The sequence below is a fragment of the Pseudophryne corroboree genome, chromosome 6, assembly GCF_028390025.1.
Source record: "Pseudophryne corroboree isolate aPseCor3 chromosome 6, aPseCor3.hap2, whole genome shotgun sequence".
NCBI classification, from domain to species: Eukaryota; Metazoa; Chordata; class Amphibia; order Anura; family Myobatrachidae; genus Pseudophryne; species Pseudophryne corroboree.
In genome coordinates this window covers 145,165,718-145,179,998 of record NC_086449.1, presented here as the reverse complement: position 1 = coordinate 145,179,998, position 14,281 = coordinate 145,165,718, and the positions used below count along the sequence as shown (strand labels likewise).

At 48.4% G+C, this 14,281-nt stretch overlaps 1 protein-coding gene across 2 annotated transcripts in view; it reads right to left on the bottom strand.

Moving 5' to 3' along the window:
• Positions 1 to 11,986, bottom strand: part of GGCX (gamma-glutamyl carboxylase) — a 104,976-nt gene extending 92,990 nt beyond the window's left edge. The window contains exons 1-2 of one of the 2 annotated variants that reach the window (XM_063931975.1): positions 11,873 to 11,986; positions 3,095 to 3,313 (exon numbers count right to left, since the gene is read on the bottom strand). In XM_063931975.1, the coding sequence (XP_063788045.1) occupies positions 3,095 to 3,313; positions 11,873 to 11,894 (241 nt within the window). In that variant the 5' untranslated portion in view covers positions 11,895 to 11,986. The remainder of the gene's footprint in view (positions 1 to 3,094; positions 3,314 to 11,872) is intronic. The other variant, XM_063931974.1, reaches the window with a different exon arrangement.
• Positions 11,987 to 14,281: the final 2,295 nt, after the last annotated feature.

Below are 14,281 nucleotides of genomic sequence, written 5' to 3'. Positions count from 1 at the left end.
AAGTCACCGCGAAGCATTATCGCCGTATTTGGCGAAAATATGTTGCGTGGTGCGAGCAGCGGAGTGCTCCGATGGAGGAATTTCAACTGGGTCGTTTTCCTACATTTCCTGCAATCAGGATTGTCTATGGGTCTCAAATTGGGATCTATTAAGGTTCAAATTTCGGCCCTATCAATATTCTTCCAAAAAGAATTGGCCTCAGTCCCTGAGGTCCAGATTTTTATCAAAGGAGTACTGCATATACAGCCTCCTGTGGTGCCTAAGGTGGCACCGTGGGATCTAAATGTAGTTTTAGATTTCCTCAAATCCAATTGGTTTGAACCACTAAAGAATGTGGATTTGAAATATCTCACATGGAAAGTGACTATGTTACTGGCCCTGGCTTCGGCCGGGAGAGTATCTGAACTGGCGGCTTTGTTTTATAAAAGCCCTTATTTAATTTTCCATTCGACATAGGGCAGAGCTGCGGACGCGTCCGCATTTTCTCCCTAAGGTGGTATCAGCGTTTCACCTGAACAAGCCTATTGTAGTGCCTGCGGCTACAGACGACTTGAAGGACTCCAAGTTGTTGGACGTTGTCAGAGCCTTAAAAATATACATTTAAAGGACGGCTGGAGTCAGAAAATCTGACTCGCTGTTTATACTGTATGCACCCAACAAGTTGGGTGCACCTGCTTCTAAGCAGTCGATTGCTCGTTGGATTTGTAACAAAATTCAACTTGTACATTCTGTGGCAGGCCTGCCACAGCCTAAATCTGTTAAGGCCCATTCCGCAAGGAAGGTGGGCTCATCTTGGGCGGCTGCCCGAGGGGTCTCGGCATTACAACTCTGCCGAGCAGCTACGTGGTCAGGGGAGAACACGTTTGTAAATTTTTACAAATTTGATACCCTGGCAAAGGAGGACCTGGAGTTCTCTCATTCGGTGCTGCAGAGTCATCCGCACTCTCCCGCCCGTTTGGGAGCTTTGGTATAATCCCCATGGTCCTTTCAGGAACCCCAGCATCCACTTAGGACGATAGAGAAAATAAGAATTTACTTACCGATAATTCTATTTCTCGGAGTCCGTAGTGGATGCTGGGCGCCCATCCCAAGTGCGGATTATCTGCAATACTTGTACATAGTTATTGTTAACTAATTCGGGTTATTGTTTAGGAAGCCATCTTTCAGAGGCTCCTCTGTTATCATACTGTTAACTGGGTTTAGATCACAAGTTGTACGGTGTGATTGGTGTGGCTGGTATGAGTCTTACCCGGGATTCAAAATCCTCCCTTATTGTGTACGCTCGTCCGGGCACAGTACCTAACTGGAGTCTGGAGGAGGGTCATAGGGGGAGGAGCCAGTACACACCACCTGACCTGTAAAAGCTTTACTTTTGTGCCCTGTCTCCTGCGGAGCCGCTATTCCCCATGGTCCTTTCAGGAACCCCAGCATCCACTACGGACTCCGAGAAATAGAATTATCGGTAAGTAAATTCTTATTTTTAACCAGATGAAAAAAAAACACAAACAGAAAATAGGGTAAAGTCCTACAGCCACCTCGACAGACTGGGGTCCTGGGGCTGCAGGAGACTCATGCAGCGCCACGTACGCGGTGTAATTATCAGGCTGTCGTTCTCAGCTGGCCAGTCTGCTTATTGTGTACACTGGGCCCAATTCAGATATGGTCACAAATGCTGCTGCAGTTGCAATTCCGTACACAGTGACTGGGATTTGTCCACTAAAGCAGTCTCAGACCCGCCGCTGGTGTGAGAAGATCCAACCATCGGGCGCACATCGGCCAATCATCAAATTTCTGAGTGACCCCATGGTCGCGCTGCGCGGCCTTCGGAAGTTCGATTCCAGAGGCATTTTAACTGCGGACGGGATTGCAGTTGCAAATGGACACGTACCCTAAACAGTCATGGCACGTCTGCCCTTGAATCACCGTTACCCCCATTTACCATCCACAAATGCTCCCTGACTGTCAATTACTTTCCAAATAAATCCTCACTGCGACCGATGTCACAAGACCATACCGGCAGGTGCGCAGTGCGACGTATACGCATTAGCGTATAACTATCGACACTGCGTCCATCTCAGGCTCACAGCAACTTAAGCCTCATACTGTTCACAAACGTGACAGATCGGTCTGCCTCTTCCTGGGAAACACAGAACAGCTTGGCTTCTGGCTTTCAGTAAAGGCGGGAGAGGGGCGCACTTGGGGGGAGAGTCACACTCCTGATATGCTATATGAAGGCACAGATGAGAAAGGGACCTACCAAAAAAGTTAAATTGATATAGAATTTATGCAGTGATTATTCACTGGCCCTTCCCTATGACTTAGGTATGTGTAATTGAAACATCTATCTACACCACAGAAGTATTATTATATCCAAGGCCCTAAAAAAACTCACAAATGTGGCTAGGCTAGGCAATGCTCCAACTGTGGCCTTCCCCACTCAATACATGGTGACCTCCAGAGGAACGGGACGGTACAGCTCTCAGAATGACCAGATACACAGAATGAGCTTAGACACGTGGATCACATCTATTTGGTCTGGTAACCCCCACAACTTTCATGTTTACATAATTGTAATCCTTTCATGGTGTGTAAACATGTGAAAGGTCAGGTTAACATTGCACAACATTCTCTAACCATTAAGCAGCACACTAACTCCCCCACAGGACATGAGCCTGGATCTACGGTGTGTACACAACCTGCCACTCAGCAGATGTTGGGCAACTGTAGCGTCAGGACAGTCATACATTGGTCTACGTTAGAGTATAAGCTGGATAGACTGTTAGGTGATTTGGGGGTGTATGTACTAAGCCTAGGAGAAAGATAAAGTAGACGGAGATAAAGTACCAGCCAATCAGCTCCTAGCTGTCATGTTACAGGCTGCATTTAAAAATTACAGTTAGGATCTGGTTGGTTCAACTGAACTTGGAAATCCCTGCTTTAGAAACGCATAGAAAACAGGGATGAAGGAATAGAGACAGCTATAGAGAGTATAAAGAGGTTGTTTTTTGTTTCTGTGACATCAGAAGAGCGCAAGCTTGTGCACTACATGTTTCAGCAGTCTAAAGTACAGCAGTGGTATGGTATTAAAACTTACCGAAGAGGAATCGGAACACTCCGAGGCCGGCAGGGTCAGTGGGCCGGTTCAACAGACTCACAAAACGGTGCCAGCTGGATAGATCTGACCACTCAAAGCCAAACACCCGGCTCATGAAACTACCGCGCACTTGATGCCGTGGTGTTGTCGACTTGTCTGCCGCTCCAGCATTGCGATTTTTACGCCGTCTCACTTGGGAGGCCTCTGACTGCAAAGTGGCTGAAACAAAATGAAAAGAAAGGAGGAGATCAGGCTTTTCATTAAACCCAGTGGTTAGTTACGTTACAATCTAAGGGGTATATTCAATTAGGGTCGGATCCATTCCGACATGCATTTGTCGGAATGGATCCGACAACCCCTATTCAATCTCATCTTAATTCAACTTTAAAAAAGTCGAATTGAGATGAGGGACCGGAGAGGGAGGAGAGGGGGGGAGCAGCGGGGGAGACCAGCGGGGACAGCCGCAGGCAGACGGAGGAGAGCAGCGCTACAGTAGCGCTGCAGGAGGATGTCACAACCGCCAGACCTCACGGCAGTGTCCACCCGGCTCCAGCAAGCGTGACCTCACTTGCTGGAGCCGGGTGGACGCTGCCGTGAGCGGCGCGGCTGTGAGACATCCTCCTGTAGCTCTGTGCTGTAACACTGCTCTCCCCTGTATGCCCGCGGCTCCCCCCCCCCCCCCCTCGTCCTCTGGGTCCCACATCGCAGTCTGACATTTTTTTATGTCGGACTGAGATGGTCGGAAACGGGGCCAAATCCTGTACAAAAGTACGTGAATCGGCAGCTATACCGCCGATTCACGTACTATTCAACAAGTCGAATTCCACGACTTGTCGAATAAAAACTGCAGGGATTGAATAGGTCGAATCACTATTCGACCTTAAAAAGTCGAAAACTACCGTCTTTTCGACAGACTGCAGTTTTCGACCCTAATTGAATATACCCCTAAGTATCTGCAAGACAATAAGAAACAGGAGCTGCATTGGATTGACAGGGCATGATGGCACTTGTAATTTTTGCAGTTGCAATATGTTGTCCAAATCTTATTTGGAGCATCAGTCATCTTTAGACACATCTGAAATACTCATGGTTCACTGCACAATAATATATTAGGATTTCTCTCATCTAATAAACAGCCGACATATTATACAGCACTGACAGTACAGGAGTCAGGTCTTCAGTCAAATTACGAACAAATACGTGCTGAAAACTGAGGTTATCAGAGCCCTGATCAAACGCGCTTACAATATAAGAGGTTTCATGTTGAGGTTATAACGGGATCCCGCCTGAAGGTCGACAATATTTAGGTCGACAGTCACTAGGTCGACAGGGTTTCTAGGTCGACATGTGCTAGGTCGACAGGACAAAAGGTCGACATGAGTTTTTCATATATTTTTTTCTTTTTTTGCACTTTTTCATACTTAATGATCCACGCGGACTACGATTGGAACGGTAATCTGTGCCGAGCGAAGCGAGGCACCTTGCCCGAAGCATGCAAGGGGACACGAAGCACCTATTTCGGCTTCCTGGTCACTGCACACAGAAAACAACACAACCCCCCCCCCCCCCCCCAACAACTCATGTCGATCTTTTGACCTGTCGACCTAGAACATGTCGACCTAGAAACCCTGTCGATTTGATGATCCACACCCGTTATAACACCATCAGTCCAGTCAGGGTTCTGCGCAATGCACGGGGGTGACTACTTGCTAGGGACACAAGCACCACAATTGCATTATGTCCCTGCTGCCTCATGTACTCAGGAGGTAACGCTATTAGCAAATGGGAATTCAAGGCTCAGATGATGACCTAATGTACTCAATGATTGTTCTATTACTGTATGTATACCAATGAGCATGCCACTCCCCAGTTTCACAGAACTGTGTTGGTGGCAAATATTTTGTTCTGCATTCATAAGGACAGTTACACAATTTCACAAACAATTTTATTAGAAATCAAACCAGCATCACAACAAATCTCTAAGGGAAGGTCACTCACAAATTTGTAGTGAAAATCTGTATTATTCCATGCAACTATTACTATTAGGGCGCTATTGCAGCTCTTGGTTTATTTCTAGTGGGTAATAATAAGAATTTACTTACCGATAATTCTATTTCTCGGAGTCCGTAGTGGATGCTGGGGTTCCTGAAAGGACCATGGGGAATAGCGGCTCCGCAGGAGACAGGGCACAAAAAAGTAAAGCTTTACTAGGTCAGGTGGTGTGCACTGGCTCCTCCCCCTATGACCCTCCTCCAGACTCCAGTTAGGTACTGTGCCCGGACGAGCATACACAATAAGGGAGGCATTTTGAATCCCGGGTAAGACTCATACCAGCCACACCAATCACACCGTACAACTTGTGATCTAAACCCAGTTAACAGTATGACAACAGAAAGGGCCTCTTAAAGATGGCTCCTTAACAATAACCCGAATTAGTTAACAATAACTATGTACAAGTATTGCAGATAATCCGCACTTGGGATGGGCGCCCAGCATCCACTACGGACTCCGAGAAATAGAATTATCGGTAAGTAAATTCTTATTTTCTCTATCGTCCTAAGTGGATGCTGGGGTTCCTGAAAGGACCATGGGGATTATACCAAAGCTCCCAAACGGGCGGGAGAGTGCGGATGACTCTGCAGCACCGAATGAGAGAACTCCAGGTCCTCCTTTGCCAGGGTATCAAATTTGTAAAATTTTACAAACGTGTTCTCCCCCGACCACGTAGCTGCTCGGCAGAGTTGTAATGCCGAGACCCCTCGGGCAGCCGCCCAAGATGAGCCCACCTTCCTTGTGGAGTGGGCTTTTACAGTTTTAGGCTGTGGCAGGCCTGCCACAGAATGTGCAAGTTGAATTGTGTTACAAATCCAACGAGCAATCGACTGCTTAGAAGCAGGTGCGCCCAACTTGTTGGGTGCATACAATATAAACAGCGAGTCAGATTTTCTGACTCCAGCCGTCCTTGCAATGTATATTTTTAAGGCTCTGACAACGTCCAACAACTTGGAGTCCTCCAAGTCGCTAGTGGCCGCAGGCACCACAATAGGTTGGTTCAGATGAAATGCTGATACCACTTTAGGGAGAAAATGCGGACGAGTCCGCAGTTCTGCCCTATCCGAATGGAAGATTAGATAAGGACTTTTATAAGATAAAGCCGCCAATTCAGATACTCTCCTGGCAGAGGCCAGGGCTAGTAAAATAGTCACTTTCAATGTGAGATATTTCAAATCCACCTTTTTCAATGGTTCAAACCAATGGGATTTGAGGAAATCTAAAACTACATTTAGATCCCACGGTGCCACCGGAGGCACCACAGGAGGCTGTATATGCAGTACTCCCTTGACAAAAGTCTGGACCTCAGGGACAGAGGCCAATTCTTTTTGGAAGAATATTGACAGGGCCGAAATTTGAACCTTAATGGATCCCAATTTGAGACCCATAGATAATCCTGATTGCAGGAAATGTAGGAAACGACCCAGTTGGAATTCCTCCGTCGGAACCCTCCGATCCTCGCACCACGCTACATATTTTCGCCAAATGCGGTGATAATGTTTCACGGTGACTTCCTTCCGTGCCTTAATCAAGGTAGGAATGACTTCTTCTGGAATGCCTTTCCCTTTTAGGATCTGGCGTTCAACCGCCATGCCGTCAAACGCAGCCGCGGTAAGTCTTGAAAAAGACAGGGACCCTGCTGTAGCAGGTCCCTTCTCAGAGGTAGAGGCCACGGTTCGTCCGTGAGCATCTCTTGAAGTTCCGGATACCAAGTCCTTCTCGGCCAATCCGGAACCACTAGTATTGTTCTTACTCTTCTTTGCCGTATGATCTTCAATACCTTTGGTATGAGCGGCAGAGGAGGAAACACATACACTGACTGGTACACCCAAGGAGTTACCAGTGCGTCCACAGCTATTGCCTGTGGATCTCTTGACCTGGCGCAATATTTGTCCAGTTTCTTGTTGAGGCGAGACGCCATCATGTCTACAATTGGTCTTTCCCAACGGTCTATTAACATGTTGAAGACTTCTGGATGTAGACCCCACTCTCCCGGATGAAGATCGTGTCTGCTGAGGAAGTCTGCTTCCCAGTTGTCCACGCCCGGGATGAACACTGCTGACAGTGCTATCACGTGATTCTCCGCCCAGCGAAGAATCTTGGCAGCTTCTGCCATTGCACTCCTGCTTCTTGTGCCGCCCTGCCTGTTTACATGGGCGACCGCCGTGATGTTGTCCGACTGAATCAACACCGGCTTTCCTTGCAGGAGAAGTTCCGCCTGGCTTAGAGCATTGTAGATTGCTCTTAGTTCCAGAATGTTTATGTGAAGAGACTTTTCCAGACTCGTCCATACTCCCTGGAAGTTTCTTCCTTGTGTGACTGCTCCCCAGCCTCTCAGGCTGGCGTCCGTGGTCACCAGGATCCAATCCTGAATGCCGAATCTGCGGCCTTCTAATAGGTGAGCCTTCTGCAACCACCACAGAAGTGACACCCTTGTCTTTGGTGACAGGGTTATTCGCAGGTGCATCTGCAGATGCGACCCTGACCATTTGTCCAACAGATCCCTTTGGAATATTCTTGCATGGAATCTGCCGAATGGAATTGCTTCGTAAGAAGCCACCATTTTTCCCAGGACTCTTGTGCATTGATGTACTGACACTTTTCCTGGTTTTAGGAGGTTCCTGACCAGATCGGATAACTCCTTGGCTTTTTCCTCTGGAAGGAAAACCTTTTTCTGAACCGTGTCCAGAATCATTCCTAGGAACAGCAGACGAGTTGTCGGGATTAAATGGGATTTTGGAATATTCAGAATCCACCCGTGTTGTCTTAGCACCTCTTGAGATAGTGCTAAAGCTGTCTCCAGCTGTTCTCTGGACCTTGCCCTTATTAGGAGATCGTCCAAGTATGGGATAACTAATACGCCTTTTCTTCGAAGAAGAATCATCATCTCGGCCATTACCTTGGTAAAGACCCGAGGCGCCGTGGACAATCCGAACGGCAGCGTCTGAAACTGATAGTGACAGTTTTGAACAATGAACCTGAGGTACCCCTGGTGTGCGGGGTAAATCGGAACGTGTAGATACGCATCCTTGATGTCCAAGGATACCATAAAGTCCCCTTCTTCCAGGTTCGCTATCACTGCTCTGAGTGACTCCATCTTGAACTTGAACTTTTTTATGTAGAGATTCAAGGACTTCAGATTTAGAATAGGCCTTACCGAGCCATCCGGCTTCGGTACCACAAATAGAGTGGAATAATACCCCTTTCCTTGTTGTAATAGGGGTACTTTGACTATCACCTGCTGAGCGTACAGCTTGTGAATGGCTTCCAACACCCTCTCCCTTTCGGAAGAGACGGTTGGTAAGGCAGACTTCAGGAAACGATGAGGAGGATCCGTCTCTAATTCCAACCTGTACCCCTGAGATATTATCTGCAGGATCCAGGGGTCTACCTGCGAGTGAGCCCACTGCGCGCTGTAATTTTTGAGACGGCCCCCCACTGTCCCCGAGTCCGCTTGAGAGGCCCCAGCGTCATGCTGAGGTTTTTGCAGGAGCCGGGGAGGGCTTCTGTTCCTGGGAAGGAGCTGCCTGTTGGTGTCTCTTCCCTCTTCCTCTGCCTCGTGGCAGGTACGACAAGCCCTTTGCTCTCTTATTTTTGTAGGAGCGAAAAGGCTGCGGTTGAAAGGTCGGTGCCTTTCTCTGTTGGGGAGTGACTTGAGGTAAAAAAGTGGATTTCCCGGCAGTAGCCGTGGCCACCAAGTCTGATAGACCAACTCCAAATAACTCCTCCCCTTTATACGGCAAAACCTCCATGTGACGTTTTGAATCCGCATCGCCTGTCCACTGTCGTGTCCATAAGGCTCTTCTGGCTGAAATGGACATAGCACTCACCCGAGATGCCAGTGTGCAAATATCCCTCTGTGCATCACGCATATAGATAAATGCATCCTTTATTTGTTCTAACGACAGTAAAACATTGTCCCTATCTAGGGTATCAATATTTTCAATCAGGGATTCTGACCAAACTACTCCAGCACTGCACATCCAGGCAGTTGCTATAGCTGGTCGTAGTATAACACCTGCATGTGTGTATATATTCTTTTGAATAACTTCCATCTTTCTATCTGATGGATCCTTAAGTGCGGCCGTCTCAGGAGAGGGTAACGCCACTTGTTTGGATAAGCGTGTGAGCGCCTTGTCCACCTTAGGGGGTGTTTCCCAGCGCGCCCTAACCTCTGGCGGGAAAGGGTATAATGCCAATAACTTTTTTGAAATTATCAACTTTTTATCAGGAGCAACCCACGCTTCATCACACACGTCATTTAATTCTTCTGATTCAGGAAAAACTGTTTGTAGTTTTTTCACACCATACATAATACCCTGTTTTACGGTATCTGTAGTATCAGCTAAATGTAACGTCTCCTTCATTGCCAAAATCATATAACGTGTGGCCCTACTGGAAAATACGTTTGAATTTCTACCGTCGTCACTGGAATCAGTGCCCGTGTCTGGGTCTGTGTCGACCGACTGAGGCAAAGGGCGTTTTACAGCCCCTGACGGTGTTTGAGGCGCCTGGACAGGCATTAATTGATTGTCCGGCCGCCTCATGTCCTCAACTGACTGTTTAAGGGAAGATAAACCATCACGTAATTCCACAAATAAAGGCATCCATTCTGGTGTCGACCCCCTGGGGGGTGACATCTGCATATTTGGCAATTGCTCCGCCTCCACACCAATATCGTCCTCATACATGTCGACACCACGTACCGACACACACCGCAAACTCACAGGGAATGCTCTAATGAAGACAGGACCCACTAGCCCTTTTGGGGAGACAGAGGGAGAGTCTGCCAGCACACACCACAAAGCGCTATATATACAAGGGATATCCTTATATTAAGTGCTCCCTTATAGCTGCTTTAATATATATATATATAGCCATTAATGTGCCCCCCCTCTCTGTTTTACCCTGTTTCTGTAGTGCAGTGCAGGGGAGAGACCTGGGAGCCGTTCTGACCAGCGGAGCTGTGACAGAAAATGGCGCCGTGTGCTGAGGAGATAGGCCCCGCCCCTTTTTCGGCGGGTTCTTCTCCCGCTATTTTTCCAGTCAGGCAGGGGTTAAATATCTCCATATAGCCCCTATGGGCTATATGTGAGGTATTTTTAGCCTTGTATAAGGTTTATATTTGCCTCTCAGAGCGCCCCCCCCCAGCGCTCTGCACCCTCAGTGACTGCCCAGTGAAGTGTGCTGAGAGGAAAATGGCGCACAGCTGCAGTGCTGTGCGCTACCTTATGAAGACTGAGGAGTCTTCAGCCGCCGGTTTCCGGACCTCTTCACGCTTCAGCATCTGCAAGGGGGTCGGCGGCGCGGCTCCGGGACCGGACTCCACGGCTGGGCCTGTGTTCGATCCCTCTGGAGCTAATGGTGTCCAGTAGCCAAGCAGCAAATCCACTCTGCATGCAGGTGAGTTTACTACTTTCCCCCTAAGTCCCACGTTGCAGTGATCCTGTTGCCAGCAGGACTCACTGTAAAGAAAAAAACCTAAACTAAACTTTCTCTAAGCAGCTCTTTAGGAGAGCCACCTAGATTGCACCCTTCTCGTTCGGGCACAAAATCTAACTGGAGTCTGGAGGAGGGTCATAGGGGGAGGAGCCAGTGCACACCACCTGACCTAGTAAAGCTTTACTTTTTTGTGCCCTGTCTCCTGCGGAGCCGCTATTCCCCATGGTCCTTTCAGGAACCCCAGCATCCACTTAGGACGATAGAGAAAATATATTATTTATACAGTATATATAAATCATCTTACTGCGATGCAGCATGCTGGGCTGTGACTATTCGCAGCGAGTGATCCATCCATTATTTACAGTAGGAATGAATGGAGTGATCACCGGCTGAGAAAATCTGCAGACCGGCATGCCATGCAGCAAGCAGTATCGCAGCAAAGATGGCTATATTTATTTTTTCTTTTTGCATACCGTACAGGCAGACTCTCCATATAGGCCCTCCCCCTCATTGGCTCTCCCCCTCATTGGCTCTCCGCACAGGCCCTCCCCCTCATTGGCTCTCCGCACAGGCCCTCCCCCTCATTGGCTCTCCGCACAGGCCCTCCCCCTCATTGGCTCTCCGCACAGGCCTTCCCCCTCATTGGCTCTCCGCACAGGCCTTCCCCCTCATTGGCTCTCCGCACAGGCCCTCCCCCTCATTGGCTCTCCGCACAGGCCCTCCCCCTGCCAGCCTTTCTCCACATGTCTACACCTTGCTAACCTACCTGCACAGCCCCTTGCCCTGCCAACACATCTGTATACAGGCCCTCACCCTGCCAACCTATCCACACAATCCTGCATCTCTCTCTGCACAGCCCCTCACCCTGCCAACCTCTATTCAAAGCCTCATGCCTCGCCCCTCACCAGTTATTGCTCTTCATCTAGACTTTCCCTATGCACTGACCCTCACAATGCCAACCACTGCACAGATCCTTGCCCTGTCCCTCTACCTGTGACACTTCTGCACCATATTAAACATCCATGCAATGCCTGTTTGTATACCTCACATTTATCACTCCTCTCCCTGTACCTGCCGGCAGTGATGGGGTTTATCATTAGAGACAGGCTGTAATCTGAATACTATATCCTTCACCCTAACACAGCCACCACGGAGTGTACTAGATAAGTCTCCCCCTCTGTAAAACTAGTTACATATAGGACCCTCCTAACTCATGATGAGATTACACAATGCTGCAGTGTGCACCCATGTCAGCAGTACGGGCACTGCCCCCGGTGCGGTTACCTGTAACTCGCTGCCTCTCCATCGCTGCTGCCAGCTCTGAACTATTTCTTCCAAAAGTGCCACTAAGGCAGTAGCAGCGCCGGCGTGTCCAGCTCACCGCGCATGCGCACTCCGCTCCACCTTTCCGGTTGCGTTTCAAGCCTCGCTGTCATGATGGGTTTCAGCGCGATATTATTGGTCAGATTCCAGAGGCGGGCGTGGTTGACACGGGGCACTGGCTGGTACCTGCACACTGCACAGTGTGTGTGATTGTGTAACTGCTGTTGGTTACTACACAGGGCGGCAGCAGCGGTCAGTGCGGTGCCCTGCTGGGGGAGGAGAGGAGCCGTGTACATACACCCGGCATGGGTAGATGCTAGAATCAAGTGGGCTAAGGGACCACATGGCATTGTGGGGGCTTATCCTGTTGTAGCCTATCCCGCTGGCCTAGCTCCTCCCCCTTGTGTCGTAACCCCTCCCCCTTACGGAAAAGGTCCCTTAGCCCACTTGATTCTAGCATCTACCATGCATTTAAGTGACCCGCACAAAGAGCAGAGCTCTACTTTGTGTGTATTGTGCGGACAGAAGCAGGAACGTATCCAACCTTAATGAAGTTCTGCTTACTGTGTATCCTATACTAACTCATAACACTATGGGCTCCTTATACCTTTGTATAATTAGTCTTGCCATACTTCTAGCCCTTTAAACTGGGACGCTTATGAATTACACAGGTTCTGTGGCTGGCATAGTGCACATCTGCATTTTACCTGGTTTTAATCAGCCACAGAAATAAGAGATGTGCGGGTTCAGATTTACCCGGATCTCAAAACAGCATCTTATTAGAAAGATCCAAATAAATTTGAACTTGCTGTAATTTTAGCATTGAGAACCGAGTAAATCAGAACCGACACATCTCTACATAGAATCTGTGTCACTCATGAGTGTCCCGGTTTAAAGGGATAGTATAGTAAGCCTATCTATAAAGAACATTTTGGGGATGAAGTCACACTTTTTCTGAATCAAAAATTGCTTACAGGTCTGAGTCTGTTTCGCCCACAGGTCCATATGTAGCTGTATTCAGGATGCAGAAGTTTTGATAACAGACTGCTAATACATACCCTCCAACATTTTACACATAAAAATCAAATTAGGAAAGGGGGGCGTGGCTACGTCCCTTTCCCTATACTTTCAATGGAAGTTTGGAGAGCCAAAAATCGGTACAGACCATAAAAAAAAAGTCCTGTACCTGCCAAAAAAGTACAGTTGGAGGGTGTGCTAATACTACTACATGCACATCTCCATGTGTATTTATATCAAGGTCTGGCCCACTGATTTGTGTTTGCAAATGCTTTATCATCACTAGTGCAGCGTTGCGGACCACTTGTGGTGCCATATAAAGTGTAATAATAGTAATAGGTGGCAGAGATCTATCTGAAGTCTTCGTCCCAGGATACGTAGGACTCAGGATAAAATGTAACTCTGGCTACATGACCATGCCATGTCCATTAAACTGTTCTCTTGTCTTCATACGCCCAACTGGAGCCTAAAAACACCCATTTTATGTAAGGAGAGAATCCAAATATGGTAGCTGGTGCGAAGAGTTGTCCCTACAATCGATTCTGTAGAACAGAAAGGGTAGCTAGTTAAAAGCATTTTTACCTACTCTCCTGGAAGCTGCGGGAGACTGGAAAAGTGGGAGGATCTCCAGCATCCCATCCACCTTCTGAGGTAAGTGGGCAGGAAGGGAAGATAATGCAGTGATTAGAGAGTGTGTATGGAGGGGGCGGGCCTTATGGTGCAAATTGTCACTTAACCCTTCACACGGACCCACGAATCACGGTATTTTGCTGTTATGGGCAGTGGCGCAGAGAGGGGGGTTGCAGGAACTCTTTACCTGCGCATGGGCCTGTTGGAGGGTCCCGGGTCCCACTGCCCCCCCTTCCCTGATGTAGACCGCACCAGCATAGAGCATCCTATCTTCCCAAGAGCAGCACACACGCTGCTGTGTGCTGCGCTGGGGAGAGAGGCAGCAGAGTCCTCTCCCTGCTTGACGTGCGGGGAAGGGGGAGCGATCGCACCCCCACTCCCCCCAACAGTAGTTTTGAAACCCCCTTGTGTGCACGTCGTACATTATTTGGGTACCATTATGTTGCGACGCGTTGTCCCGTGGGTTGAACGTCGCATCCTCTGATCATATGTGCAGCGCATATTATACGTAGTCATCGTATGCACATTGTACCATTCAGACCTGATCGTAGCAGCAACTTTAGAGGCAGATGGGCAAAACCATGGGGGTAATTCCAAGTTGATCGCAGCAGGATTTTTTTTAGCAATTGGGCAAAACCATGTGCACTGCAGGGGAGGCAGATATAACATGTGCAGAAAGAGTCAGATTTGGGTGGGTTATTTTGTTTCTGTGCAGAGTAAATA